The 25,281-nt window shown below is 42.0% G+C and overlaps 4 protein-coding genes across 4 annotated transcripts; 3 read left to right on the top strand and 1 right to left on the bottom strand.

The window, feature by feature from the left end:
- Positions 1–1,646: 1,646 nt before the first annotated feature.
- On the top strand, positions 1,647–10,390 carry aga (aspartylglucosaminidase). Its single transcript, XM_084449076.1, has 9 exons — positions 1,647–1,866; positions 2,662–2,815; positions 6,541–6,653; positions 6,867–6,979; positions 8,440–8,548; positions 8,700–8,775; positions 8,921–9,028; positions 9,170–9,303; positions 9,936–10,390. The coding sequence occupies exons 1-9, from the start codon at positions 1,767–1,769 to the stop codon at positions 10,034–10,036; spliced, it is 1,008 nt and encodes a 335-aa protein (XP_084305202.1). The 5' UTR covers positions 1,647–1,766; the 3' UTR covers positions 10,037–10,390.
- Positions 10,391–11,492: 1,102 nt separating this feature from the next.
- neil3 (nei-like DNA glycosylase 3) lies at positions 11,493–17,740 on the bottom strand (the record flags this gene model as incomplete). Its single annotated transcript, XM_084449295.1, has 10 exons — positions 17,617–17,740; positions 17,311–17,420; positions 17,067–17,201; positions 16,732–16,945; positions 14,057–14,131; positions 13,762–13,928; positions 12,985–13,154; positions 12,395–12,815; positions 11,857–12,031; positions 11,493–11,675 (listed from the first exon to the last, which is right to left on the bottom strand). Exons 1-10 carry the CDS (start codon positions 17,722–17,724, stop codon positions 11,493–11,495), a joined length of 1,758 nt encoding a protein of 585 aa, XP_084305421.1. The 5' UTR covers positions 17,725–17,740.
- A 1,687-nt stretch (positions 17,741–19,427) lies between these two features.
- Positions 19,428–23,059, top strand: asb5a (ankyrin repeat and SOCS box containing 5a; the record flags this gene model as incomplete). The annotated part of the gene is made up of 7 exons (XM_084449109.1): positions 19,428–19,629; positions 20,964–21,043; positions 21,248–21,355; positions 21,557–21,707; positions 22,168–22,302; positions 22,545–22,736; positions 22,929–23,059. The coding sequence occupies 7 exons, from the start codon at positions 19,428–19,430 to the stop codon at positions 23,057–23,059; spliced, it is 999 nt and encodes a 332-aa protein (XP_084305235.1).
- Positions 23,060–23,682: 623 nt separating this feature from the next.
- On the top strand, positions 23,683–25,281 carry spata4 (spermatogenesis associated 4; the record flags this gene model as incomplete). The annotated part of the gene is made up of 6 exons (XM_084449108.1): positions 23,683–23,783; positions 23,923–24,052; positions 24,185–24,303; positions 24,515–24,735; positions 24,972–25,085; positions 25,193–25,281. The coding sequence occupies 6 exons, from the start codon at positions 23,683–23,685 to the stop codon at positions 25,279–25,281; spliced, it is 774 nt and encodes a 257-aa protein (XP_084305234.1).

Below are 25,281 nucleotides of genomic sequence, written 5' to 3'. Positions count from 1 at the left end.
CGTTTGATAGCATGGGTTTTTACTTTCTTTGAAGCCAGATCTGTTATTTACGGTTCTCATTCCAATGCCAGCCGTTAAAATTAGATTTTTTGTTGTTCGATTCGGGCAGCTATTGGACTAGCTGGCGCCCACATAGGCTGCTTCCTTTGAAACGCTACCCCTGAACCTCTCAGTTGGTGAATGTGTTACAAAGGCGGGCGTCATGACTTATCTCACCATCTGTTTCGGACCCAATGATCTGAGATTAAAAAGAACCAACTGACTTTGATGTTGAAAAATGAAATTAAGAAGTCTCTTGAGCATACTGTAATGAACAATATAACGTATCCAACCCCCACAAAAAAAAAAATCTTGCTTGAACATCCCTTCAGTGCCTCATGAGGGCACTCTACATATCAGTTTAACGTTGGCGGCCCCTTTAAGGTTCAAAAGTTCACCCCAAATGTTTCTGTGATAACTTAACTTTTGGTTTTAGTGGCCTAGAAACATACAAAGTTTAAAAAGTTTCCAGACTTCAACTTATAACAAACTGAAGTCTTCACGCATTTAAACTTTGCCATCTAATATATCAGCATTTTCAATGAGGGAATGTTCATTCATTAAAATAATCATAATTAGAGTATATATATATATTGTTCTCATATTCAGTTGTGTGACATGTATTAGTTTGTGATGCTTATGACTGCAGTGCCATTCTAAATGCTTTCTCTCCTTGTCCATCTGACACCTTGGAATCATGACTTTTTTTTTTAAGGAAAGACCAATGAATAAAATATGAGTACAAATGTATTTCCCATATGAATAATGGAAAACAGGATACACTAGAGTTGACTTCTCAAGGTTATACTATATCATCTTGTTACATTTCCTGTCTGGCATGTGCTTTGTACTTGTTTTGTAAGAAACAAGATCAAAACTGTTCTGTTCTCAAGAAACTTTGACTCTTCTTCCGAGCTATATTAATCCTAAAAGTTGAGATTCCAATATTACAATCACAGCATGATCTGAGTCGCACCAAAGCTATGTGTGAATGAGTCACAAAACCAGACAAAGAAGTGAAAGTATCGCTGAATAACATTTACATAGCTCACAGACGGTCACATCCATACGATAGATTTATCTTGGCCTTGTAATTCAGTATAATTCATTTTCTGTCACAGTAAATTCGAATTCAGGTGTTACATCTCATATGATTGTTAGTACTGTACATGAAGAGTAGGGCCCCAGATAGTGATTATTGTATGTGTACAGGCATGCCCAATCACCAACTAGACCTACAATGAATGGAGATCCTGTTTCCGTAGAATAGCATTTCTCATTCATTCCAAAATAAGGTGTGTTGCTCCATTTTAACAAAAACATTTGTTAAAATGTTTTGGTTTGTTTTAGATCATCAAATCAACTCCTCTATCTTATTTGTTGTATTTAATCAAGGACATGATAGAGATGAATGCACTGTCCCTTTAATAATGACCAATAGGATTCCTCTCACTACTCCTCCCACACTCCACTAGTCATGTGACAAAACAAGGAAATAGATCCGAATACTTATGTAACATTCTCACAAAACTATTATTTCTGAACGAGACACATTCTCTACATTAACTGATTTGAAGACAGCAGGCCTATTCAGTCCAATTGCCGTGGACCTAACTAGAGATATCTGATCGGGTAGAATAGACTCAGAGCGGTATTAACGTTACATTGTGACAGTTTAGTTTATTATCTCATCCAAAGTGTGCAAACCTTGCCTCCTAACTGGGAACATGATCACATCCTTGCTTTATATTCTTCTGTTGCCGTGTGGACATGCAACACTACCTCTTGTTATCAATACGTGGCCCTTCAAAAATGCCACAGCTGCAGGTAGTATTCCTAATTTACATTTCACGAATTTAAACTTTGCCATCTAATCGTTCTAGATAAAACAATTGTGCCCAAAGGGTGTTTTATTGCGTTATTTAAACAGTGATATAAGTTAAATAACGCCATATGGCCTCTCAACCAATCACATTTGCACGGTCGGAATCACCTGTTTTATAAATTGAATTGATAACGATTTATGATGTTACGACAACAGTAGGATGTCTCAACACGGTCTCAACAACCAAATCATCTTTCCCAATGAGGGATTGAGGAAAGGAGACAGCCTTCCCCTAAGAATGAAATGATCTTGGCATTGTTTTCAAATTGCAAGCTGTTCCATGTATGTCACCAGTTGGCATTCTAATCCTCCCTGCAAGCCAAGGGGATCATGACCAAATGGTGGTCTGGCACACTGTTCACTATTAATGAGAGTCCTTGAGGTCAAAGAACAACTCCAATTGGTGCTGTTGTTTTAGACAATGATGCGCAAAAGTTATATCAATCAATCAAAGCTTTATTTGTATAGCGCATTTCATACCCAGAGGCAACACAATGCGCTTTACAGAGAACAAGGGAGGAGGGCATACGACCCACCCCTACATATTCCAGAGGGAAGCAACAAAACAGTAATCACCCGGGGGCCAGATAAGTGAGCTGTAAAAATTCTTCCCTGACCCCTCTCAACAAGGCGATCGAGCAAGCTCCTGGAGTATGTTTGTCTACCGGCTAAGAACAGTTTATAGACAACTAAAAGTTTGCAGATCACCCATTTGATGGTGCTGAGTTTCTCTCCAGCATGGAGGGCCCTGGAGGATGGGGGCTCGGTGCTGGACGCGGTGGAGAGGGGCTGTGCCCGCTGCGAGGCCGAGCAGTGTGACGGGAGCGTGGGCTTCGGAGGGAGCCCCGACGAGACCGGAGAGACCACCCTGGACGCCATGATCATGGATGGGTGAGTCTCATCCATGATTGTAACCCTAATGTTAGCTAGCTAGTTTTGCTTTCATTCAAGCTTTATAGTCAATTGAGAGCAAGCTCTCATTTACAATGACGTAGAGAGAACAGAATATCACACAAAAGTGCAGAGCTCAGGGCAACAATAACAAACAAAACAAAAACATTAAGAAACAAGCATTCAATAATTCTAAACAATTTGCAAGTAGGCTACAAGCAATACAATAACCAAAAGTGATTTTAAAAACAGTTGCAGATTGTGTTATGGTTATGGTGATTAAAGACCTAAATGGACAAGTGGATAACCAGTGTATTGAGTTTAAGGGAGTAGATTGTTCCATGTGTTGGGGGCAGAGAAAATAAAAGCGGTCTTCCAGAGCTCAGTGCAAGTTCTAGGGACCTGTAGAGTGAACCAGTCTTTGGAACGAGTGCGATGGGATCTGACCGACCAGTTCAGTGTGGAAAGGTATTGTGGGAGTTCACCAATAATAGCCTTGTACTGTATATGTATAGATGCCAGTGCAAGTTACGTCTCTCCATCAGGGAGGGACACCCAACCATTGTAAAGGTCCGGACACAATGGGGGGGGCCGGGCTGCCCATAATTCCGACATCCCATTATTCCGACCACTCAATGTTCCGAAAATTACCCATTATTCCGATGTCTCATTGTTTGGACGTCCCGTTGTTCCGACCATATTAAACCCATTCGTAACCCATTCGTCCCACGTCCCATTACTCTGACCAACCTGGTCTCACTTGGCAGACTTCAGAATTCGACGTTTGTCCATCGCCTCCAAACGTCATTTCTAGACGGCATCATACAACATAAGTTACAGTAGGCTATGATGAAAATAACGTATATGCGTGGAGGCACTCGGGCCTCCCTAACGATTCCGCTATCGATTCCTGTCGTTGCTGCACATGCGCAATGTCGTCACACGCACACTGCCTTGTTTTGTTTTATTCATCCATGGTTTTATTAGACCGCGGTAGAAGAAACCAGCAACATGTCATCTAGGCATAAACGTTCGAAAGTGTGGTTACATTTCACGCGACAAGATGACAACACGGCCACTTGCAATGCTTGCAAAAACCTATATCATCAAAGGGGGAAAACACTACAAATATGCAAAAAACATTTGGCCACACAGCATGTGATACCTTTGCAGGAATATCACGTTTTTGATGCGCTCCGGAGTGACGACAGCAGCGCAGCTAACGTTAGTGTAGTCGAAGGTAAACTCCTCCAGAGTCCCTGTCTATTGTGTTAGTGCCATTTGTTTAATTGTGTAAACCAGCTTTCACTATATGAATAATCTCCATTTCCATCCATGTAATTTAGATGATGCCATTCAGAGTCAGGCTGGTGGCCTGGTCGGTCAGAAAAAATACTGATTTGTTTATGTCAGTTATTTTTAGTTCAAGGTGAATACACCTAAAAAACAGCACTGTAATTGGCATGTTCAAAGTAGTACAAATTAATGTTAATAAACATGTTTGTACTCTTTTTTGCCCAATGAGAATCGATAAGAGAATCGATAAGGAATCGGATCGATAAGCAGAATCAAAAATGGAATCGGAATCGCTAAAATCTTATCAATTCCCATCCCTAGTAATGAACTTGATGGACCTTTCATAAGGTGACATTATTGATAATGGTAGTCTCCGGTCTGTGACCAGACATTGACAGAGCTCTGTTTTTGCTGAAGATGATTGCACAGGGACTCGATCTCACCTGTATGTTGACCACCTTGGGCAGGCTACCACAGGCTGTGTTGACCACTTTGGGTACACACGCAAAATAGAACCATTTTGTGGGAGGGGGTGCTACATGGCGGAGGACACATTAAGCGGGGGTCTGGGGGTCCTCCCCCAATACATTTTGAGTGAAATGCTTCCTTTCCTGCATTCTGGTGAATTTTCGATGCACCAATTTGTGCTGGATTAGCTTGTCTGCTGCTATCTTAACTAGCTAGTTTTAAGAGCAGGTATTGCGTTTGCCACAAAAGATTCAGTGGTTGTATGAGCTCATAATTCATATTCATATTTTGGGAGTAAAAAAAATACCTAGGCCTAGTGCTGAAGAAAATCAAAAGTCATTAGGCAAACCATAGGCCATTGAATACATAGATATTTGTTGTAGCCTACTTGAACAAGAAACCACTTCTGAATGAGGGCTGGTCATTCCATAGTCATATTAAATTGAGTGATACAGAACAACAATGAAAATATTTGGCAAAAACAGCCGACTATGCATTTTGCCTGCATTGACTGAAATGAGCCTTCATGTTTGTTTGCGCGGTTAATGGCTCACTCAAATCCAGCGTGTTGGTAAGCAGCAGGATGCTGCATTGCTTTTTCACAAGTTGGCAGAGCTTTTTTCACATCCATTGTATTTAGTCTATGTAGAACAAATGTAGACTACAAACTGTATAAACATGAGTCGGCTGGATTGATTATAACAACAGAATCTTCTCTCCAACTTTTACTTGAGTTTGCATCGTTTGATGCAATAGAGGGGAGCTAGATAGATAGATGCATGCATACATACATACATGCATGCTTGCTTACTTACTGACTTTATTGACCCCCGGGGGAAATTTGGCACCTCCCACACTTGTACGCCGATGTACAGGCAAAAAGCAATCAAGTAACGTGAAGTTACCTTACATTTAACCCTATTTGTAGTCTGTCTCCCATGAAACTGAAAAGGCCAAATATTTTGGCAAGTCATGTCAAGCAAGTAAAACTTGACAAACAACAATGTGTGGAGCGAGGGCACGGCCTGTCAGTCATGGTTAAAGGTGGAGCACCCTTGCAGTTTGGCTCAAGCACTTTTTGTTATCTTTTGCAATTCTCATTACATCCCGAGAGCAATTAATAAAGTACTCTACTAAAATGAAATAAATCCATAATCTGTGTGTCCAATCATTTTGAGTTGCCAACTTGAAATGATTGTCAGCCTACCTACCTGCCTAGCGAATGTCATTTGTTTTCCCTCAGTTTGGAGGAGTGTCTTTGGAGGGAGGCCTGAAGGCACTGGTAGTCTGGGGCCGTTCGTTCACATTTGAGATCTGATCAAGACAAGGTTCCATCCGCCAGATGACAGTTTAGGAGTAGGCAGGCAGTAGACAGGAACTCAATCTGAGGCTGTTTAGCCAAAAGGTAGGGCTCATCCCTACACCCGATTTTTCCTAACAGGAAATCGCATACTGCACCTTTAATTGACAGTTCTCATTACCATGACCAGATAGTTTGGGTGAACTTTTACAATGGGAAATTTAGGCTTAGAAAAATAAGCTTTTTCAAATCCATTTAAATGACTGAATAAAAAAAGAGTGACTGAATAAAAAATGCATGTGTTTTGTTGGTGCCTAAAGAAAACTGGCAAGTGTCACTTTCAACCATCATGTTACTCCTTTAAGGTAGGATTAAGCAGGGAAGTCTCCTGTGCTTGGAAATTCTTCTGGGGGGCACAAACTGCTTTACAAGAATCTAATTCAAACCCCATGCCCAACAGAGTTCCAAGTAGAGGACATGTTCAGCTGCCATTGTTGTTTGTGACTTTTTCCAATTTAAGGGGAATTGGAACAGAATCGGCCCAAACTCCATTGCAAGGCAATTATAGCCATATAATGGCTCAGGGATTGTAGGCGTCTTCCTTTTTTGCATGACAATCTTGTGCAGTCACCTGTAATGAACTGACTGTCTTTGGCTGTAGTGGTACGATGGAAGTGGGGGCCATCGCAGACTTGAGGAGAATCAAGAACGCTATTGGAGTTGCCAGAGCTGTGATGGAACACACTAAGCACACATTCCTAGTAGGAGAGTCAGGTACTGCAGGATTTAGGCCATTGAGTTAGTAAATAAGGCTTAACTCTTGACACCAAATGACATCTAATGATCTTAATAATTAACATTCAGAAAGGACTGAATGGACACAAATGTAATGATCTACCAAAAATGTGATATGTGGTGTAATTTACCTATCAGTAGTATAAATAGGCTTAACTTTCTTGGTTTTTGATATTTCTGTGTTGTACACAGCATCCCGTTTTGCAGAGAATATGGGATTCAACGCAGAAGACCTGACGACTAACAGATCCATCAGTATATTCACACAGTGGCTCAAGGACAACTGCCAACCCAATTACAGGAAGGTGTGTGCTTTTTCAGCTCTGTCTACCTTTCTACAGTACATGCATATGATGTTGCTAAGCTCTTAGTCTACCTTTCTACAGTACATGCATATGATGTTGCTAAGCTTAGTCTACCTTTCTACAGTACATGCATATGATGTTGCTAAGCTTAGTCTACCTTTCTACAGTACATGCATATGATGTTGCTAAGCTTAGTCTACCTTTCTACAGTACATGCATATGATGTTGCTAAGCTCTTGCAAGCATTGCAGTGTGAAATATTTGTTGGACAGATTGATAATGGTGTAAGCGTATCATAAGATTTAGGGTATTCAATTGATTCAATGGCAACTCAAAATCTCTGCATTTCAATCATTGGTACACCCCATGTGTGTGTGTCTGCTCTATCATCTAATCTGTCTGACAATGAAGCACTCTTTCGATCCCTATTGTCGAATGGCTTTACCATGATTTGCCTGAAAACTATAAGTAGCCTGCACCACCTTCTTTCTTTAAAATCTATGAATAAAACAGACTGATGTATGAATTATGCAGAGACGGCTGTCTGAAAGAGACTATTGTTGATCCCAACATGCTGGTAGCGTTGGCACAGTCAAAGCCCTGTAGAAATATGACGCTGCCATGTCCTCGGGTACCCTGCATATATTGCCTCCGAGCTCGGTACTAGTAGTCGGGAGAGATTAAGGTGCTTCGGATGTGGTTGGAAATGGTGACATCAAAATATGTATTTTCTTCTTAAATATCAGAACTGACTGCAAATAATGTTAAAGGAGTAGTGAATGGAAAATGCATGTTTAGCCCTGTTTTAAGGTTACTCATGCATATACAATGGTTCAGATCAAAACGTTGACAAAACTAGCACTTTTGAGAAAGTCTGATAATTGCTCTACCACCGTTTTGGTCATACAATGGATGTGGGTGGGCAACTTGAAAAATCTTTCAAAAACATGTTAAACTCTCGATTTCAAAGACAAGAAAGTGATTGCAGCTACTGTAAGCTAGACTAACGCTTCAGGTCTTTATGCTTCCTATGACTTTTTGCCGCTGCTTTTTATTAAATCAAATAATTATTCATTCATACACTGCACTCTAACTTTTATTCCTGTATTTATTTTTTTTCCTGCATTATGTTTTAAACGTTTGTTTTTTTTGCATTTCGTTTTATATGACCTTTTATGTGTTCAGGGCTGCCAAGTCTCACGCATTGAGCATGAGACACGCATTTCAGATACTTCTCACGCTCAGAAGTTAAGATAAGTTAAGATAAGTCTCACGCGGAGAAATGACCAACCCCTACATACTACAGGCCCGTAGCCAGGGGGGGGTCGGGTGGATCGAACGAACCCCCCCTCACGACCAAAGGTCCAGAATTCAGGGCAAAAGCCCCCCCTCCCCCCAAGAGAATAGTTTAAAATGGTAACATACTGACATGCAATATCCTGCACTCTTTATTTCAACAGAATGTTTTTCCTGATCCGTCAAAGTCATGCGGACCATACAAGCCCAGATCCATACTGAAGCAGAAAAAGAGAAAACCTCAAATTGACATACATGCACATGATACTATTGGTAGGCTAAAGTTCATGATTGGTTTTGTATTGTATTCTTGAGAAAATATATGGTGTGAAAATGAAGCAAATATTTGTGTTGTTTTATAGTTCTATTGTTTAACATTAGATTGATTTGCAGAAATTCAATCTGCCTCTTTTCCATAAAATAGGAATGATTGTAATTGATAAGGATGGTCATGTGGCAGTAGGAACATCTACCAATGGAGCGAGCCACAAAGTATCAGGGTACGTATGTACTGGAATATGTACATCAAAATGTTAAACAATCCATATTTATGCATACAAAAATGAAAGCAATGTCTACTAGTTTGTTTGACCTGTTTAGAGCAGTGTAATTTGACAATCCTGGTCTCCGTAACACACCCTGTAGTCGTGTTGGAGACTCGCCCATCGCTGGAGCTGGTGCCTACGCTGACAGCATGGCAGGAGGGGCGGTGGCCACAGGAGATGGAGATGTCATGATGCGCTTCCTGCCTAGGTGTGTGCCATACGATTTGTCCACAATATGACTACCGCTTTCGACAGTGCCGTGGCTACCGTTGAGAAAGCTGAGACTGCAGATGTCTGCATGTTATAATGAACAACAAACCACAAGTGTCCGTTTTGATCGTACACACAGTTACTTGGCCGTGGAGCTGATGAGGACAGGAACAGATCCGTCCGCTGCCTGCAAAATTGCCATCTCCAGGATCAAGGGGCATTACCCCTCGTTCTTTGGGGCTATCATCTGTGCCAACACAACAGGCCATTATGGTGAGTATCCTTATTCCCTCAATTATGAATCACTTCATGAGACATCGTCAGTAAGTAACTGCTAACCAAGATTCTACTGAGCATGTAGACTACTGAAGGCTATTTCCAAACCGAATGTTGAAAGGGTTACATTTGAAGCAAAACTATTTTGTCGACCGCACTACCACTCTAAGCTTCTTTACTTTGTAGAGACGACACATATTCCTCCAAGGGTTTACAGTGCTTGTGCAGTTGGCAGAATAGCTGTTTCAAATGTAACTGTTGTTTCAACATTCGGTTTGAAAATAGCCTACATTTCACAGGACAGCATACTGAGACCAAGTCAGATTAAACCAGGAGCTTCCCGTCTCATTGACCGTGGCCCCGTCCACTTCCCCTGTAAAGACATTTGAGTTGGACAAAAATGTCTTAATAGCTCAATACTTGAGCGATCAGTGAATTTATGGTCTCTGTGTCAGGTTCATATTAGACATACTGTACCGCAAATGGGATTCAGAGTCCAAAATGGCATACTACAGTATGCCTTTAATAGATACTTTAATAATCCCAGTGAGGGTTTCAGCAATAATAATAATTAGCAGTTTTTTTGTCGTCTTTGCTATATTATGATACAATTGTCTGTTTTTTCAAAGGTGCTGCTTGCAACAAAGTTCCTGGATTCTCCAAATTCCCCTTTATGGTGTTGGACTCCCAATCCAATACACCATTACTGAAATCTGTGGACTGTTTTTAAGTAACTTTATTATAACTGTATTATTAGGGGCCGGGCAGCTCAGCTGCTGCTCTTGTACAATATTTTCCAATATTCTTCTTCTTCTAGTCCATTCCTATGCCACAAGTCCTCAACTGTCATTGTCATTAAAGTTAATTTAACTAATCCAGGGTTAAAATGAAGATGTGCAACACATTTTTGATTAATTATAAACCAGTTTAAACCTAGATTTACTAATCATAGATCAAGTCTGAACCAGGATTTATTTAATCCATGTTGGTGCAAGACTTAGTCACTTGTTTGAGATGCACTTCATTAAATGCAATTATTGTAAGTCGCTTTGGATAAGTGTCAGCTCAATCACTGTATGTAATGCTTTTATACCATCAATAAAACAAATCATGAGACTTGTCATCTCTTCTAAGAGCTATAATATTGAACACTCAGTGGCCACTTTATTAGGTAGGCCTAGCCTAATAAAGTGGCCTAATCTGGTACCGGGTAGGAATCCTTTTTGCCTCCAGAACAGCCTGAATTCTTAGTGGCTTTGCTGTTACTGTGGCTTGAACCAGTAGCCATTTTCCTCTGACCTCTGTGTTTTCACCCAACAACTGCCACACTGGACATTTTTTATTCCCTGAAAACTCTAGAGGCTATAATGCCTTAAAATCTCAGTAGGGCAGTTGTTTCCAAGATGCTAACCACCACGTCTGGCACCAACCATCACATCCAGTCTTCGTCCTATAGAGGTCGACACACACTGGATATTCACAACCAATGGGCTGGCCACAATGTGATGCAGCTCGGCTTGGCATAGGGGTTCCTGGAGCTCTGTAGCCTGGCTGTACGATCGTGAACTTGTGAACAAAATAAATACCACATACGAGCAAATATAACCTGCTCCGCTATAATGAAACTGATCAAACTAAGATGCCTGGATAAATAAATAATTTTTTGAACCGATATATTTGACAGAATCAGTATTCTAATGGATTATAACACTCGTTAGCTTGAACTCCTCCCCTTCACGCACACCCAAGCAATGAAAACGCGGAGGGCACGCGTACACGCCTAAATGTGTTATAATTCTACAAATAAACATGTTATTAAAACCAAGATGTGTATATATATACATATTTGTCAGGTGTGATTCTTTATTATGTTTTTAAAATGGGTGTTTTCCATGATAACACAATTGTGGTATTACACATCAAGATTAATCATGAATCCCCTAAACTTGATTTCTATTCAAAACTGAGGCAGACAGAAATGTGTATGATGTGTAAAACAGATTTGTACAATACATAGAAACCATCCAACATTAATAAGACATTGACAATCTACCAAATTCCTTTATCAAGCTGTTAGTCCTTACCACAAAGAAAGAGCATGGTATTTGAGCTATATAGTGAAAATCCCAGCTGGCAGAGAGCAATGTAGACCCAATAACGTATACTGTAAACCGTTCCAATCCCTATCAGCAGCCTGGAAGAATAGCAACACCAGGCCCATGTTCTGCCCACTGGAAGAAGTCACACTGCTTTCCCTTTTTGAGGCTGCATACGTAGAAGCTGCGTCCATTATTTGGTCCCAGTTTGAGCACTGTTCTCATGAGGCAGCGTTTCCCATGGTTACAGGACGGGAAATGTAAATCTGCCCACTAAAGGGACAAGAGAAAATGGTGTCAGAAAATGAACCATTCTGGCATCATCAGGACATTAAGTTAATTAATTAATGTGGATGCAAATTGGATTTAAAAGCATTTAAAAAAACATTTTTGAATAACTTAATTTCTTTTTATCGCTTGTTAATCCAAATATACCAGTTCCCTACTTTCTCACCTCAAAGAAGTTACACTGTGTGTCTCTGGGGAGCGAGCAGGCGTAGAACTGTCGGCCCTTATTCTCTCCCTCCTTGTTGACCACCCTGAGGACACTGGGACGCCGGTGAGACGCACAGCAAGGGGGGCTGGGGGACGACTGAGTTCCCTCATTTGGTGCTTTGGTTTGGGGAGAACTGACAGATAATGAGGTAAAATGGAGAACACATCTCAAATTTGCTATTGTGAATATGCAATTTACAGTAACCTTTGGAAAACTTAATTTAACAGAGGTTTTCACTATAAATGAAAGGTGACATCAATGTACATAATTACTGTCAAGCCAACTGATTTGAATGAAATAGTATCTGAAGACATTGCCCCAAGGTCTAAATTCACTTCTTCAGTATGGCTATTCATCAATCTACACATTTGTAACAATACTGTATTAAACATTCCACCGTTGGACAATTTTTCATCCCACTTACCTCCCCGAAGTCAAAAACTTACCTTATTAAAACTTTTTCACTCATGAATACTGGAGTGCACCGTTAACTCACCTCACATTGTGGGTTCCATTTTGAGCTTTGTTACTGGGAAAGGGACTGTGATCAATTCTCATTTTCTTGGATGGTTGACTGTAGGAGGCCAGTGATTCCCCTTTGGAGAGCTGCGTCCTTTTCTTCTGCCAGCCACCAGAGGCATAATTGGGACTTGTTGTCCCATGGCAGACATTCTGTTTATTTAAGCCGCTCTCCAACACCAAGGAATTCAAATGACTGCTGGCTAGCGGTGGCGGGGAGTTTACAGGGTTTGGCTGTTTGGTTTGGCTCATGTTTGTGAAAACCATGGTAGTGGTTCCGAAGGCAGTTCTCCGGTTGACTTTGAGCTCCTCTTGTGGTTTGGTAAAGGCATTGCAAGGGTACTTGATAAGATCCCTAGTGAAGAAAAGGCTCTGGTTGCAGACTTTGTCTTTAGGGACTGTGGAGAAGAAAAGACAATGCTGCGAATACTCCAGTTTAATTCAACCGCCTTAATGTATTTACTGTGCATTGCCTAATTTGGAACACGGAAACAACTTAACCTAATGAAGAGTATAAACTGTGCATTTGCTGGAACCTGGATCCATGGACAAGGCCTGAAGACTCACCCTCAGGTCTGGGGGTTAGGCAGGCGTCACAGGCCTTTGCCATTGGCTGGTTGATCAGGGTGCAGAGTTCACAGGCCCACTCCTCTTCTTCCTCCTTAGCCATGTGATCATTGCTTTCCATGGCTCCACAGTAAGCCCAGCCAAGTAAGCTGTTCCTGGTGGGGAGTTTACTGCAAATGGAACGAGGACGATAAGAATCATGAATAAATTGATGTCTTGATGTCATGAATCAATTGATGTCACCAGCAGGCACCTTTTGTCATGGATGTATTCTACATGAATTAAACAAAAGTAAAAGGAGTACTGAACAAGTGCGACAAGAAGGGACCTGCAGCTTATACAACATTAGAAGACTAACGTGGGAAGACCATATTCAGGGTTCTTGATGAATAGATAATGTAATCAAAGCTGGGAAACAAACAGACTTTGAGGAGGTGGTGTTAGACAAGAGAGAATTTGTCTTCAGAGCTTTGTCCACCTGCTGTGTGGTGCCACCTGGAGCTTTACACTCAAACTCTGCTAGAAACCTTCCTCAAACAAAACCATGGACGCGCCGAGTTTGCACCCTGTCTGACAGACACTGACCAGACTTTGTATGCACTCAGTTAACCGTAATGTCTAACTCCTCGCTAAACCAGTCTGCCCTCAATGAAGGATGGCTTTGAATTACATTGGGAGTAATCTACAAACCCATATGGCTTCTCTCAAGGGACTCATACAACCTTAGTTTCAGTTGAAACTTCATGTTTTTTTACACACTTAAATGAGTAGATTCACCTCACGTCGACTTCACTCGGGTCCCCACTCTGACAACGGTTGCAGAAGTACGTCATCCGGCTGTCATCTCCAAGGCGACAGACGGTGATGGCACAGTTGCACTCCCCACAGCCGGGGCGTTTGTATACTCTGTAGTGTTTGTTGAGCGGAGAGCCAGACTTACGGCACTGAGAACAATTAGGACAGGCAGAAATAGTACTGACGTGATTGATGTGAAATTACTAGAGCCCAGCTACAGTTTCTCATTTGCAGTGACCATGTTACTGATCAGAACGTATTGCCAAACGGGCCCAACCTTGTAGAACAGAAGGGTGAAGTCCCGGGTCATCTTCACTAGATGGTGAACCTGTTTATCCGTCAGTTGCTTAACCTGAAAGTCACAATTAGAATGACATTAGAATCCACATTCACAATGTGGATCATACAATATGTTAAGTACACAATATGTTAAGTACAATGGGTCTCATTCATGAAACGTTAGTAAATCTGTGTGTAGATTTGCACTTAAAAAGCCACGCTACTGAAATCCCACACCAGATTCATCAACGTGACGGGAAACTCAGATCGTAGGCACGTGTGTAAGTTTGTGAATGTCAATCAATCGTCAGCAACCTGAAGCAGCCTACAGCCTAGGCCACGTTAGCTTACATCGTTTTTTTTAGAGACTTTCTTTTACGCTACAATAGCCTAAGACACGACAACTTCTGTCATTTCATTTATTTATTTATTATCATTTGCTCTAATTGTTCTAATGTTGGGTTGTTTTTAGGCTATGCCATTTTGTTCTGCGAATACAGTAGCCTATCGATGCAGCGTTTATTCGTTTATTTTATTCTAGGCTACTGTAGGCCTATTATAGGCTAGGCTATGTGAGTTTAGTTGGCTATTTGATTGCAATTTTGATGCATTTTCACAAGTAATTAAGGGTATTTATCGGTGTATTATGAGTCTATATGAAACATGTATACCACTTATTGAATTTGGTGCATTTTAACATATGTTTCAGTCATCCGGACATTTCAGAGATACGAACGACCTTCGGTCCCGTTGGGTTCGGATAAGTGGGGTCCTACTGTATTTTTATTTTTCAATTATTTATGAGTTCCGCTGGCGAGTGCTCCTCCCATGATGTGGCTCCTCCCCCTGCTGCTACTGAGAGCAGACAGCGAGGCCGGAGAGGTCACCCACCGGTCCACACCAATGAGGTCCTGGAAAATCAAGACAAGATACTTCAGGCAGTGCAACAAATCAACATCTCTTCAAGAAATAAACACCACCCTGAACGCCATCTGCCAGGCACTGTTGCACCAACAACAAAAATACATTTAATTTCAGTTTTCCTTCTGTGTGATGTCTGTGGTTATTGACTTACAACACTAAGCAAAACACTGAAAAACTGTAGAAAACGAAAAATGGGTAGTCCACTTCCAAAATCAAAATGTGCCGTTTCTCTTTCATTTGTATATTTAAGTGTAGCCTTTCAAGAGATGACACGTGTCTCTTGATGAAATTACCCTGTGTGTTCATATTCCAAATGATGACTCACTTTGCAAAATACAAATGGCATTTTTAAAATAAAATGAACTAAAATCATGATTTAGGATAAAAAAATAAATAAAAATAAAACAAGGATAAAAACATGGGATATCAGTTTGCAAATAACATCAAATGTTCAAAGTAGGCCTACCTTATCCACTTCCTGTCTAATTAAACACTTACCTTAGAATCGCTCTATAATTTGCTGGCATGTCCGCTGCATTGGCAGCTCCTGAGCTGGTTCTGGAGGCAGGGCAGGTCCAGGTGCATCGGGGAGTGAGCTGGTTCTGGAGGCAGGGCAGGTCCAGGTGCTTCGGGGACCTCGGAGCGTGGTCGTGATGTTGTGCAGGACACAGCAGGCCAGTATTATTTTGCATACCTTCTTGTGTGCATAGATTACTTAACGTGCAGAAAATACATGTATCAAGTTGATTTTAACAACCCATTCACATTTTTAACTAGAAAAACCGCGTAGCGGCTAAATGCCTCCGCCCAACAATGCAAGTTGCAGTTAACCTAACTAACCCTAACCAATTACCCCCTCGATGAGCTTCTTGTCTTTGAAATCGAGAGTTTAACATGTTTTTTGAATGATTTTTCACGGTGCCCACCTACATCCATTGTATGACCAAAACGGTGGTAGAGCAATTATCAGACTTTCTCAAAAGTGCGAGTTTTGTCAACGTTTTGATCTGAACCATTGAATATGATCATAAGTAACCTTAAAACAGGGCTAAACATGCATTTTGCCTTTACTACTCCTTTAAGTCCAACTGGACATTTTGGCCAAATATATACAAATTATGTCAAGCTGTTCTTGAGATATCGTGTTCAGCAGGCCAAAAACACCTTTTGTGAGGTCAGTGACCCTAGACCTTTGACCCCCACAATGTAAGCAGTTAATCCTTTAGTCCAACTGGACATTTTACGAAAGGGGAAGAAATTCCATCAATGCGTTCCCGAGATATTGCATTAACAAACATCGGACGGACGGACGGCCCGAAACCTATCGCCTGGCAGAGGCATTATAAAGGAATATGAGGCTTAAACCTCAGCTAAATTATCAATTAATTTATCTTTGTGTTATATTTCTAATCATTTGTCATGTTTAAATTATGTGTTTCAAATACATCTGTGTATTGTGAACTTAACAGAGCACAATACGAATTAAAATTGTGATTTCTAATAATGGAAAGCACTATTGATGCGCATTCGGTATTTACACAAGCCCTACACGCAGTCAGAAGCAGGTGTAGATTTTGTTAGTAGCTACGAAAAGATTGGAGCTACTAAAATAATGATGAATGCCAAAATGCACGTAAATTTCCCTCTGCTCACAGTTCACTTGCAAATTTGTTCTGCTTACGTTTCATGAACGAGAGCCAATGTGTTTAAGAATTCTTTAGGCCTATATCTTCAGTCAGTATTGCTTGCCTTTACAGTAGGGTGGAGACCTGAGTCAAACAAGGCCTCGTTTTTAATGATGTTCCCCACCCCTGGTAGGACAGCCTGGTCTAGGAGAACGTCACAGAGCATCCTACCAGCCTGCCCTCTAACCATCTCTGCAGCACGAGAGAGACTGAACGTGGGGGAGCACACATCCAAGCTTCCCATGGCCCTCACTCTCTGTTCACAGTCCTCCGTCCTCCTAGAAACAAACATGTCTAGCATGAAAATGTAATATCAAATACAGTTAACTCTTTATGTGTAGGTATTGGGCAGAGATGGGGTCATGAATGAGGCAGGAAACATGTAGCCTAACCCATTACCTGATTTCAACGGTGGAGTCGAAGAAGCAGACTATGTCGTTGGTGAGATGGATCTCCAGCACAGCAGGTGGGCCCTTCCTGTCCTTCCTCTCCACAGGGTTCACACGCATGGAGCCATTCATACCAAAGTGAACTCTACCACAAATGAGAAAGATAAACATGATCTTATACATCTATAGATATCTAAGTGACAAACCAAACACACACAAGCTCATATCTCTGCGGATACACTGACCCAATTTACCTCAAAGCTCTTTGGCCGAAGTACATGAAGAGTTCCTTTCCTAGGGTCTCCACTCCTGTGTACTGACCCCCAGTGAGGACCTGGAAGGAGCCTTTATTGGGGTGATTTCTCTGCAAACAGAAGAAGGCACGTTAAGATAAAGTTAGGTAGACTGGAACAAACGTTTAGTAGTTTGTCAGTTATAACTAGCTATACCTAAAGATGACGTGCGTGCATGGATCCAGATTAATAATATAAAATATATAGATTAATAATATCTAATCTATCTCACGTGAGCTAGTCTGGGTTCAGTTTAATCAGACTCACTCCAGTATTGGTGGACAGGCTTCCTCTGAACTCTCTCACTTTCTGTCCTCGCTGGACCCTTGAACGGATCCTCTCTCCGTTCAAAGTGCATCCCGGACCCTCAACCATGTTCACAAAAGTGTCAGCCAAGTGTTTGTGATGTGAAAAACGTCTAAAACTCACAGAATAGCAAGAGCACTTGTCACCTCGCCTCACAAAGCGGGTTACGAAACCAAACGAACCCGCCACATGTTTTAAAAACGCGCATGCGCACTGCGGCGTACATACTTTTTCGTCATTCGTTGGTGGCGCCTCGCGAGACTCTACTGATCTCGCGAGATCACGTTCTGTTGATCTCGCACAAGCCCTATGCTTTTTGACAGCCATACCAAAATGGTGTCAATGTCACGGTGACTACCAATTCAAACACTTATGTTGTTATTTTCCAAGCATAATAGTCTAATAAATGGCTCTTACACATAAAACAAATTGTATAAACTCCACCAAGCCTATCCAAACCTAGTCTAATCCAAACCCATTACTAGAAAATGTCCCCCCCCCCCCCCGTTAGTGACTAGGACAGCGTGAGGAGGACCATGGTGAGGACTCAACCTAATACATCCATGGACTAAACCTAATACATCCATGGACTAAACCTAATACATCCATGGACTAAACCTAATACATCCATGGACTAAACCTAATACATCCATGGACTAAACCTAATACATCCATGGACTAAACCTAATACATCCATGGACTAAACCTAATACATCCATGGACTAAACTGATGTGCAAACTAAAGGTTTGTGCGAGATCAAATAAGTGTTTGAATTGGTTGTCACCGTGACATTGACACCATTTTGGTATGGCTGTCAAAAAGCATAGGTTATCCATTCCACTGCTGCACATTTTAGTATAGCCTATCTGCAAAACATTGTGCTACACTGCCCTCTGGTGCTTAACTGTATTATGGTAGTGTGTGAAATAAAACCACACTCAATATTAATTTATGTCTTCATCAAACCAACGTGTTTACTCAAAAAAGAAAATAGAAATAGATGCTGACTCTGACCACTTGTGAGTCAATTCCACTTCTTCAATTGCACTTAGTAAATGATTGGTTTAGGGCCAAAATATATTTTTGATCTGCTGCTTCGTTATGAACCATCCAGACCTCTGAGGTCGTCTGGCACAGGTCTGCTTTCTATCACCAGAGTTAAAACAAAACATGGAGAAGCAGCGTTCAGTTTTTATGCTCCACATGTCTGGAACAAACTTCCAGAAAACTGCAGGTCTGCTGCAACTCTCAGTTCTTTTAAATCAAGACAGAAGACTTTTCTTTTTGCCGCTGATTTTTAATAAATCAAATACTAATTATTCATTCATACAATGCACTGTAACTTTTATTCCTTTATTTTATTTTTCCTGCATTTTGTTTTAAATGTCATTTTTTTACATTTCGTTTTATATGACCTTTTATGTGTTTCTTGCACTTTGTCTTGATGCTTTTAATGTCTCATGTGAAGCACTTTGAATTGCCTTGTTGCTGAAATGTGCTCTACAACTAAACTTGCCTGCCTTGCCTTAGATGGCAGAACTCCCTGATCAATCACACTTTCCAAATAGGCTATTATATTTTAGGTCTTAAAATAATTATTTTTACACTCCACCTGAAACCAAAATTGAGAATGCAGGAGCACTATTTTCACACAGGCACGGCATCAGCTGCACTATTATCTAATTGTGTCCAGTTAGGACCTGCTGGGAGACTAGGGTTGCAGTGGCACATGACCCCCCTCAGTAGCAGAGGCTTTTACTAAAGAGGGGCAATGACAGAGGCAGCAGAGAGCACTGAGAGGCCTTTTGTGGTCCAGTTGTCCAATGTTTACCTTAGCATCATGGCACTGTTCTGCTTCAAGCTCTTTGTGAAGATAAGCCTCAATTTGCTGACCTACTTCTACATAATACGAGGGAATCGGAAAGAGGCGGCTAGGATATCTGCAGAGTTCTATGATCATGGTCAAGGACATGGTGAGCATTATGACTATTGTTGTCATCTGTTCTTGTGCATTACATAGGCTAGTACTATGTAGGCTACTACACGTGTAGTAGCCTATTGACATAGTACATTTGTCAATTGCTTTTCTGAATACACTATCGGAGTCTGGTAATGATGAGTTTGTAACCCCGATAGTGTATTCAGCCTGTTATTTTGACTATTTTGGTTCTTGAAGTGGTGTTTTTATAGTGACCTTTTAACATGGAGTCAACGGGCACTTCCGCATCCGTACCACCAATTACGTCAGACTGACCAATATAACAGCTGTAGTGAATAAAGCGAATAATTCACCTTCTCAGTAGACTGTAGCTGCTTTCCCAATTCACAATGTTCTGGTAATACAGGTGTCAATTCAGTGAGGCTATACTATATTGGCTTAATTACAACTCTTCTAGGCTATAAACAAGTATCTTTGCTTAGAAGAAGATGGTCTGCTGTAAGTGACCATATTTTCCATACACTGTCATATGCATATGCTTAATATACTTGGTTGGTCCTGCCTGGCCTGATCCTTCGCACAGCACATCATACTAACGTTCAGCAGTATAGCCCCAGATGTACCTAGGCTACGGTATGAATGTGCAGTATAAAGCCTGGATGTAGTGGAGGACAGGCAGATTCCCTCTCTGATGTATTAATAGAACTGAGCCCCCCGGTACCGGCCCCGCCCCCTGGCCTAGTTTCCCGCTGTAGACGGAACTAGCTGAGCACCAAAACAACACTCACATTTCTCACTGACAGTTTGCAGACATGCAAAAAGCGTCAGCAGCATAGCCCAGAGCTCTCTGAGCAGACTTCAGGATGGGTTCTCTGTTTGTCAAGGGAGGGTGCTCTCTATCAAGGGAGGGTGCTCTCTATCAAGGGAGGGTGCTCTCTATCAAAGTGGGATCTGTCTTGGAATATCAAAGGTCAGTGATATTGTTGGATATTATATCACTCTTCAGATATTACTATATGGGATTTTTTCACTACAAAAAACTATAGCTGTATTAATATAGGTGTATTAAGGCTATCTGAATGAAATGAAGGATGATGATGCTGTCTGGAATGCATCTGCCGTCATTCTGGATATCGACTCAGGTGTGTGCAGGTGTGCCCTGTGAAGGGGAGTTGGTCTGAAGAGTTGTTATAACTGGTTAAACCATGGGCAAGTTGTGGACATAATGAACAAACAGGTCATTATAAACATTATGCATAGTAGTCAAAAGGTGGAGAACACTACTCAAGGTTCTCTCTGTTTTGAAAGTCTACAGGAGTAAGAGTCTCTATGCATTCATTAAAAATGTTATTTTTCTTTGTGCCCCAGGATCCTGGGATGACCGGTCTCCTCTTCATGATGCTGCGTGTCAAGGCCGTCTCTGGGTCCTAAAGAACCTCATTTCACAGGTGGGCAGATCTACAGTAGTAGAATCCAGTGCATGTCCATGTGCATCACCTCATTTGATTTGATGAACATGTATTAGAGGAAGAGTTATAATAATTTCTCACTGAAAAGTACTTACCTACCTACCTTACACTATAGACTAATCAATATTTCAGTATTATACATATATTTTATACCTGTCATGACTTGTCTGTTTAAATCTATAGGGTCACAATGTTAATGTCCTCACTATAGACCACGTAAGCCCTCTTCATGAGGCCTGCATTGGAGGCCATGCAGCTTGTGCCATTCTCCTCATCAATGCAGGAGCCAATGTGAGTTCCTTCTGACAACTCAAATTTGGTCATACGCATGCAATACATAAACAGGTCATTTTCACTACATTCCGATCACGTACTGAAGGTTGAATAGTCAATCTAAACAGATTGTGCCTTCCCTTAAATACCAGAGTACTCTCAGCTCAAAGTGTCACTGTGCTACACAGTTTAGTGGAACTTGCATCCTACTCTGTGCAGGTGAATGCCACTACTATTGCCGGGGTGACTCCCCTGTTGAGCGCGTGCATGGTAGGCAGTGTGACATGCACAGAGCTTCTCCTGGAGAGGGGCGCAACGCCCCAGGCTGCAGTGTTCCAGCCCTCGCCCATCCACGAAGCTGTGAGAAAAGGTGTGTTCAACAACAAACACTGTTGAAAAGGCATTTTGGCTCACTGGAATTCACACACGGTTGTGCTGCTTTCTATTTGTCAAGTGGTACAGCAAGACAATTGTCCGGTTTAGTTATGGATCACTTTCAATGGTGCTCGCATGGAATGACTCATGGTTGAGTCAGAAAGCGCAAATTCCTGACATATCCCAAATAAAAACAGTCCAGTATTGGAAAAAAAAAAAGACTGATTTTTTAATGTTGAAGTGGAGACATGAAAGTAGGAACACCTTAAGCCTCCCCCAGTGTTGAGTAATCTGGCATCCGCTGGCATCTTAACATTATCTTAATTAAAACACACTGTTCAGGTCACCCCCCCACCCCCTTTCTTTTTGGAAGCATTTTTAAATCATTTTTGAACTCACCTACTGGACTAAATCACATTTATCCTCCGTACTGACATCCCTATGCATCACTTCAGGCCACAGCAGGTGTGTGGAAGCTCTGGTCGCGTGGGGAGCTGACGTGGACATGGACATCCCTCACCTGGGCACCCCACTATACCTGGCATGCGTCTGTCAGGAACTGGAGTGTGCCAGGAGGCTGCTGCGGGAAGGTGATGTCCGTCCCAGAATGCACTGAGACTTAGGAGAACGTTAATATCCCCAGAGAGGCTATTTGTGTTGCAGCATACAGCAGAATACCGTTGTTCACATCTTTCTCATGGGAAATCAATATAACATACAGCATTGTGAAGTTGTACCAGTCCGTCTGTCTCACCCCAGGGATTATATCAATATAACATACAGCATTGTGAAGTTTGACCAGTCCGTCTACCGTCTACTTCCTCTCACCCAGGAGCACATGTCCAGAGAGGCCGATACCTGGACTCGCCCTTACATGCTGCAGCCCAGAAGGATTGCACGGCCCTAGTGAGGCTGCTGCTGGACTTTGGGGCGGATATTAATGCCAGGAATCTTGAGTTCCAGAGGCCAGTGGAGGTGGCTCCTCCCAGTAGCCTGACAGAGGGCTTCTTGCTGATCTACGAAGGTCAGTCAGGTCACATATGACAGTACAATGCTGGGTGCGGAGTCCATTCATTTTTGTGACCATATGCTGTAGATCAAACAGACATTGCTGTCTTTAATAATATGTATGGCCCAGAAAAAGTTGTAGTTTAAATGAATTGCAGCAGTTGTTCTGCTGTGCTCCCTTGTCATCGTACTCTCCACCTCTCCGCAGTCACACCTTGCTTGCTGAGCCAGCTGTGTCGTCAGTGCATCCGTGAGTGTGCGGGCCGCCACAGGCTTCACCTAATCTCCCTGCTGCCCCTGCCTGGTCCGCTCAGGAACTACCTCCAGTTCAGAAGATGAACAAGAACAGAGCAGAAAAGCAGTGTTTTCTGTTTGCCTGAGATTAAGGGACACTTGTCTTGTCACAAATGTCCCTTGAATTACTTTTTGTTCAGTTGAAATTCTGAAATACTGGTTGGACAGCCTATATAATCTACTATGGTATCAATGTCTTGAAAAAGGAGACATAGCCTACTGCATTGCTGGGCAATTTCACCTATCCCACGCAAATGATCAGATCTATACTAGATTAAATGTCTAAATATTTGATATGTTTTTACCAATGTGTGCTGTGATTTTATATTAGATTTTATATGATAAAAAATACTGTTTCAAACACTGCACAGTGTGGTCACTGCCTGGATGAGCAGCTTAAATAACCAGTAAAAGGTTTGAAAGGTTTTCAGTTGTGTAGCTATGTCCTGCCTCTACATGCCCACTAGGGGGCAGCAACACCCTTTCCCGCCAAAACAACCACCTTCCCGGGAGGGGCCGTTGCCATGGAGCTGGAAACAATGTCCAACGTCAAACATGGAATAAACTGGGTTATTTTACACATTGAGCCTGTTCGCTTAATTTACAACTTAATTCGATGTCCCAAGTGTTAAGCAACTAGATTATAGGACAAATACTGTTGAGCTGGCATGGATTATGCACAAACTCCTAAAAGAACAGGACTACCACGGGAAGTCCTGAAGTGGTTGCAAAGCCTTGATCTGTCATTGTTTCCAAAGAATGTGCTCAGGTAGGCAAACCAGGTAATTGAATATGTTCACGAATGCACACACTTTCATTTGGAAATAGACTGTCAGATACCCTATTCTATTTGAATTGCATTGTCTCTGCGTTTTCTTTCATACAATGCTGTTACATTTTCTTTACAGAGATTTTTCCAATGGCTATCTTGTGGCAGAGATATTTTCCTGGTATTACCCTCAGGACTTCAGTATGCACTCATATGACACTGGCACATCTCTACCAACAAAACAAGGCAACTGGTCCCAAATAGAAAGGGTAGGACTTTGTCACGCAAGAGGATAGTGTCGCACAAGACTGTTGGACGTGTCACCATGTACGTAGTTACATTTCTCTATTTGATTGATGTAATCTCAGTGTTTTCAAATCCATTTCTGCTTCCTTCCTCAGTTTCTACAGAAACAGAACATACATCTGCTAAAGGAGGCTATCGATGGCACCGTCCACTGTAAGCCCGGAGCAGCAGAACTACTAGTGCAGGAGATTTACACCACCTTGACAAACAGGAGGTGAGGCTATAAGCCTAGTTGATTGAAAGGGAGTAGGTTCAGGCTGGCAACGTCACATGGCACATAAACATTGGCAGAAGACTTGAAAATGTAATCATCTTTAGCATCGTGGAATAATTTCTTACAAACCACACACAACTGTGACATTTAATACCCGTACCCATCATCATATCATATCTGATCATATCTGTCCATTATCACTACTCTCCAGCATCAAAGGTCGGCAGGACCGGATGACTGACTTCACCGACCATGACTACCAGGAGCAGCTGCCCAGTGTGGCACGCTCCACCACCTCGACCGCCATCAAGAACAACCTGCGTCTGACTGAGCTCCTGGCTGAGCCCAGCATCACCGTCAACCAGAGGAAGGTCCAGGCCATCATCCATATGAACCTGGAGCAGAGGGCTTCAGAGAGGATCCAGGATCCCAGTGAGTCTGGAGGGTCAGACGGTTGGTTACAGGTCAGAACAATCCCAGTGAGTCTGGAGGGTCAGACGGTTGGTTACAGGTCAGAACGGCTCAGCTGAAGATAGTGAGACTGGAAGGGGGACGGGTACAGAAAAAAAGAAAAGATCTTAGATATATAACCTTGAAGAGATGAAGGTGATCTGAGGTGGCACCATTTTGGGGGCGATACAGTGACTGTTTCTCTGGTTCTCTGGCAGAGCGTTTCAATGTGAAACCCACCCTTGGAGAGCTGGCCACCAGACCGCCTCCATCATCTCACCAGCGTGACGAGCCCTCGGAGAGCGACACGTCCGTGTGCAGTGGGACAGCAAGTCAGTTTAACCCTTAAATGTGTTGCCAACTGGTTTACCTCATTGTGACGAATAATCAAAAGGGGGATAATACATGAATTGACTTGTTTCTGTTTCCTTTGTTCTAGAGTCCTGTCCCTCCACTATACGGAGCAAGCCCAGCGTCTGTTTCCGGGAGATCAAAGTGCGTCAGACTGACAGGCGCTCTGTTGTATGA

This window comes from Borostomias antarcticus, assembly GCF_949987555.1.
Source record: "Borostomias antarcticus genome assembly, chromosome: 14".
In the NCBI taxonomy this organism is placed as follows: domain Eukaryota; kingdom Metazoa; phylum Chordata; class Actinopteri; order Stomiiformes; family Stomiidae; genus Borostomias; species Borostomias antarcticus.
Note: the sequence above shows the minus strand (reverse complement) of the source record. Positions and strands in the feature narration are given on the sequence as shown.

Bases quoted from the DNA above. Each gene is read 5' to 3' on its own strand.
- aga (XM_084449076.1), top strand. From the start codon at position 1,767: ATGATCACATCCTTGCTTTATATTCTTCTGTTGCCGTGTGGACATGCA. The intron at 8,549-8,699 runs GTAGGCTAAAGT...TCCATAAAATAG, and splicing joins ACATGCACATGATACTATTG to GAATGATTGTAATTGATAAG. The intron at 9,304-9,935 runs GTGAGTATCCTT...GTTTTTTCAAAG, and splicing joins CAACACAACAGGCCATTATG to GTGCTGCTTGCAACAAAGTT.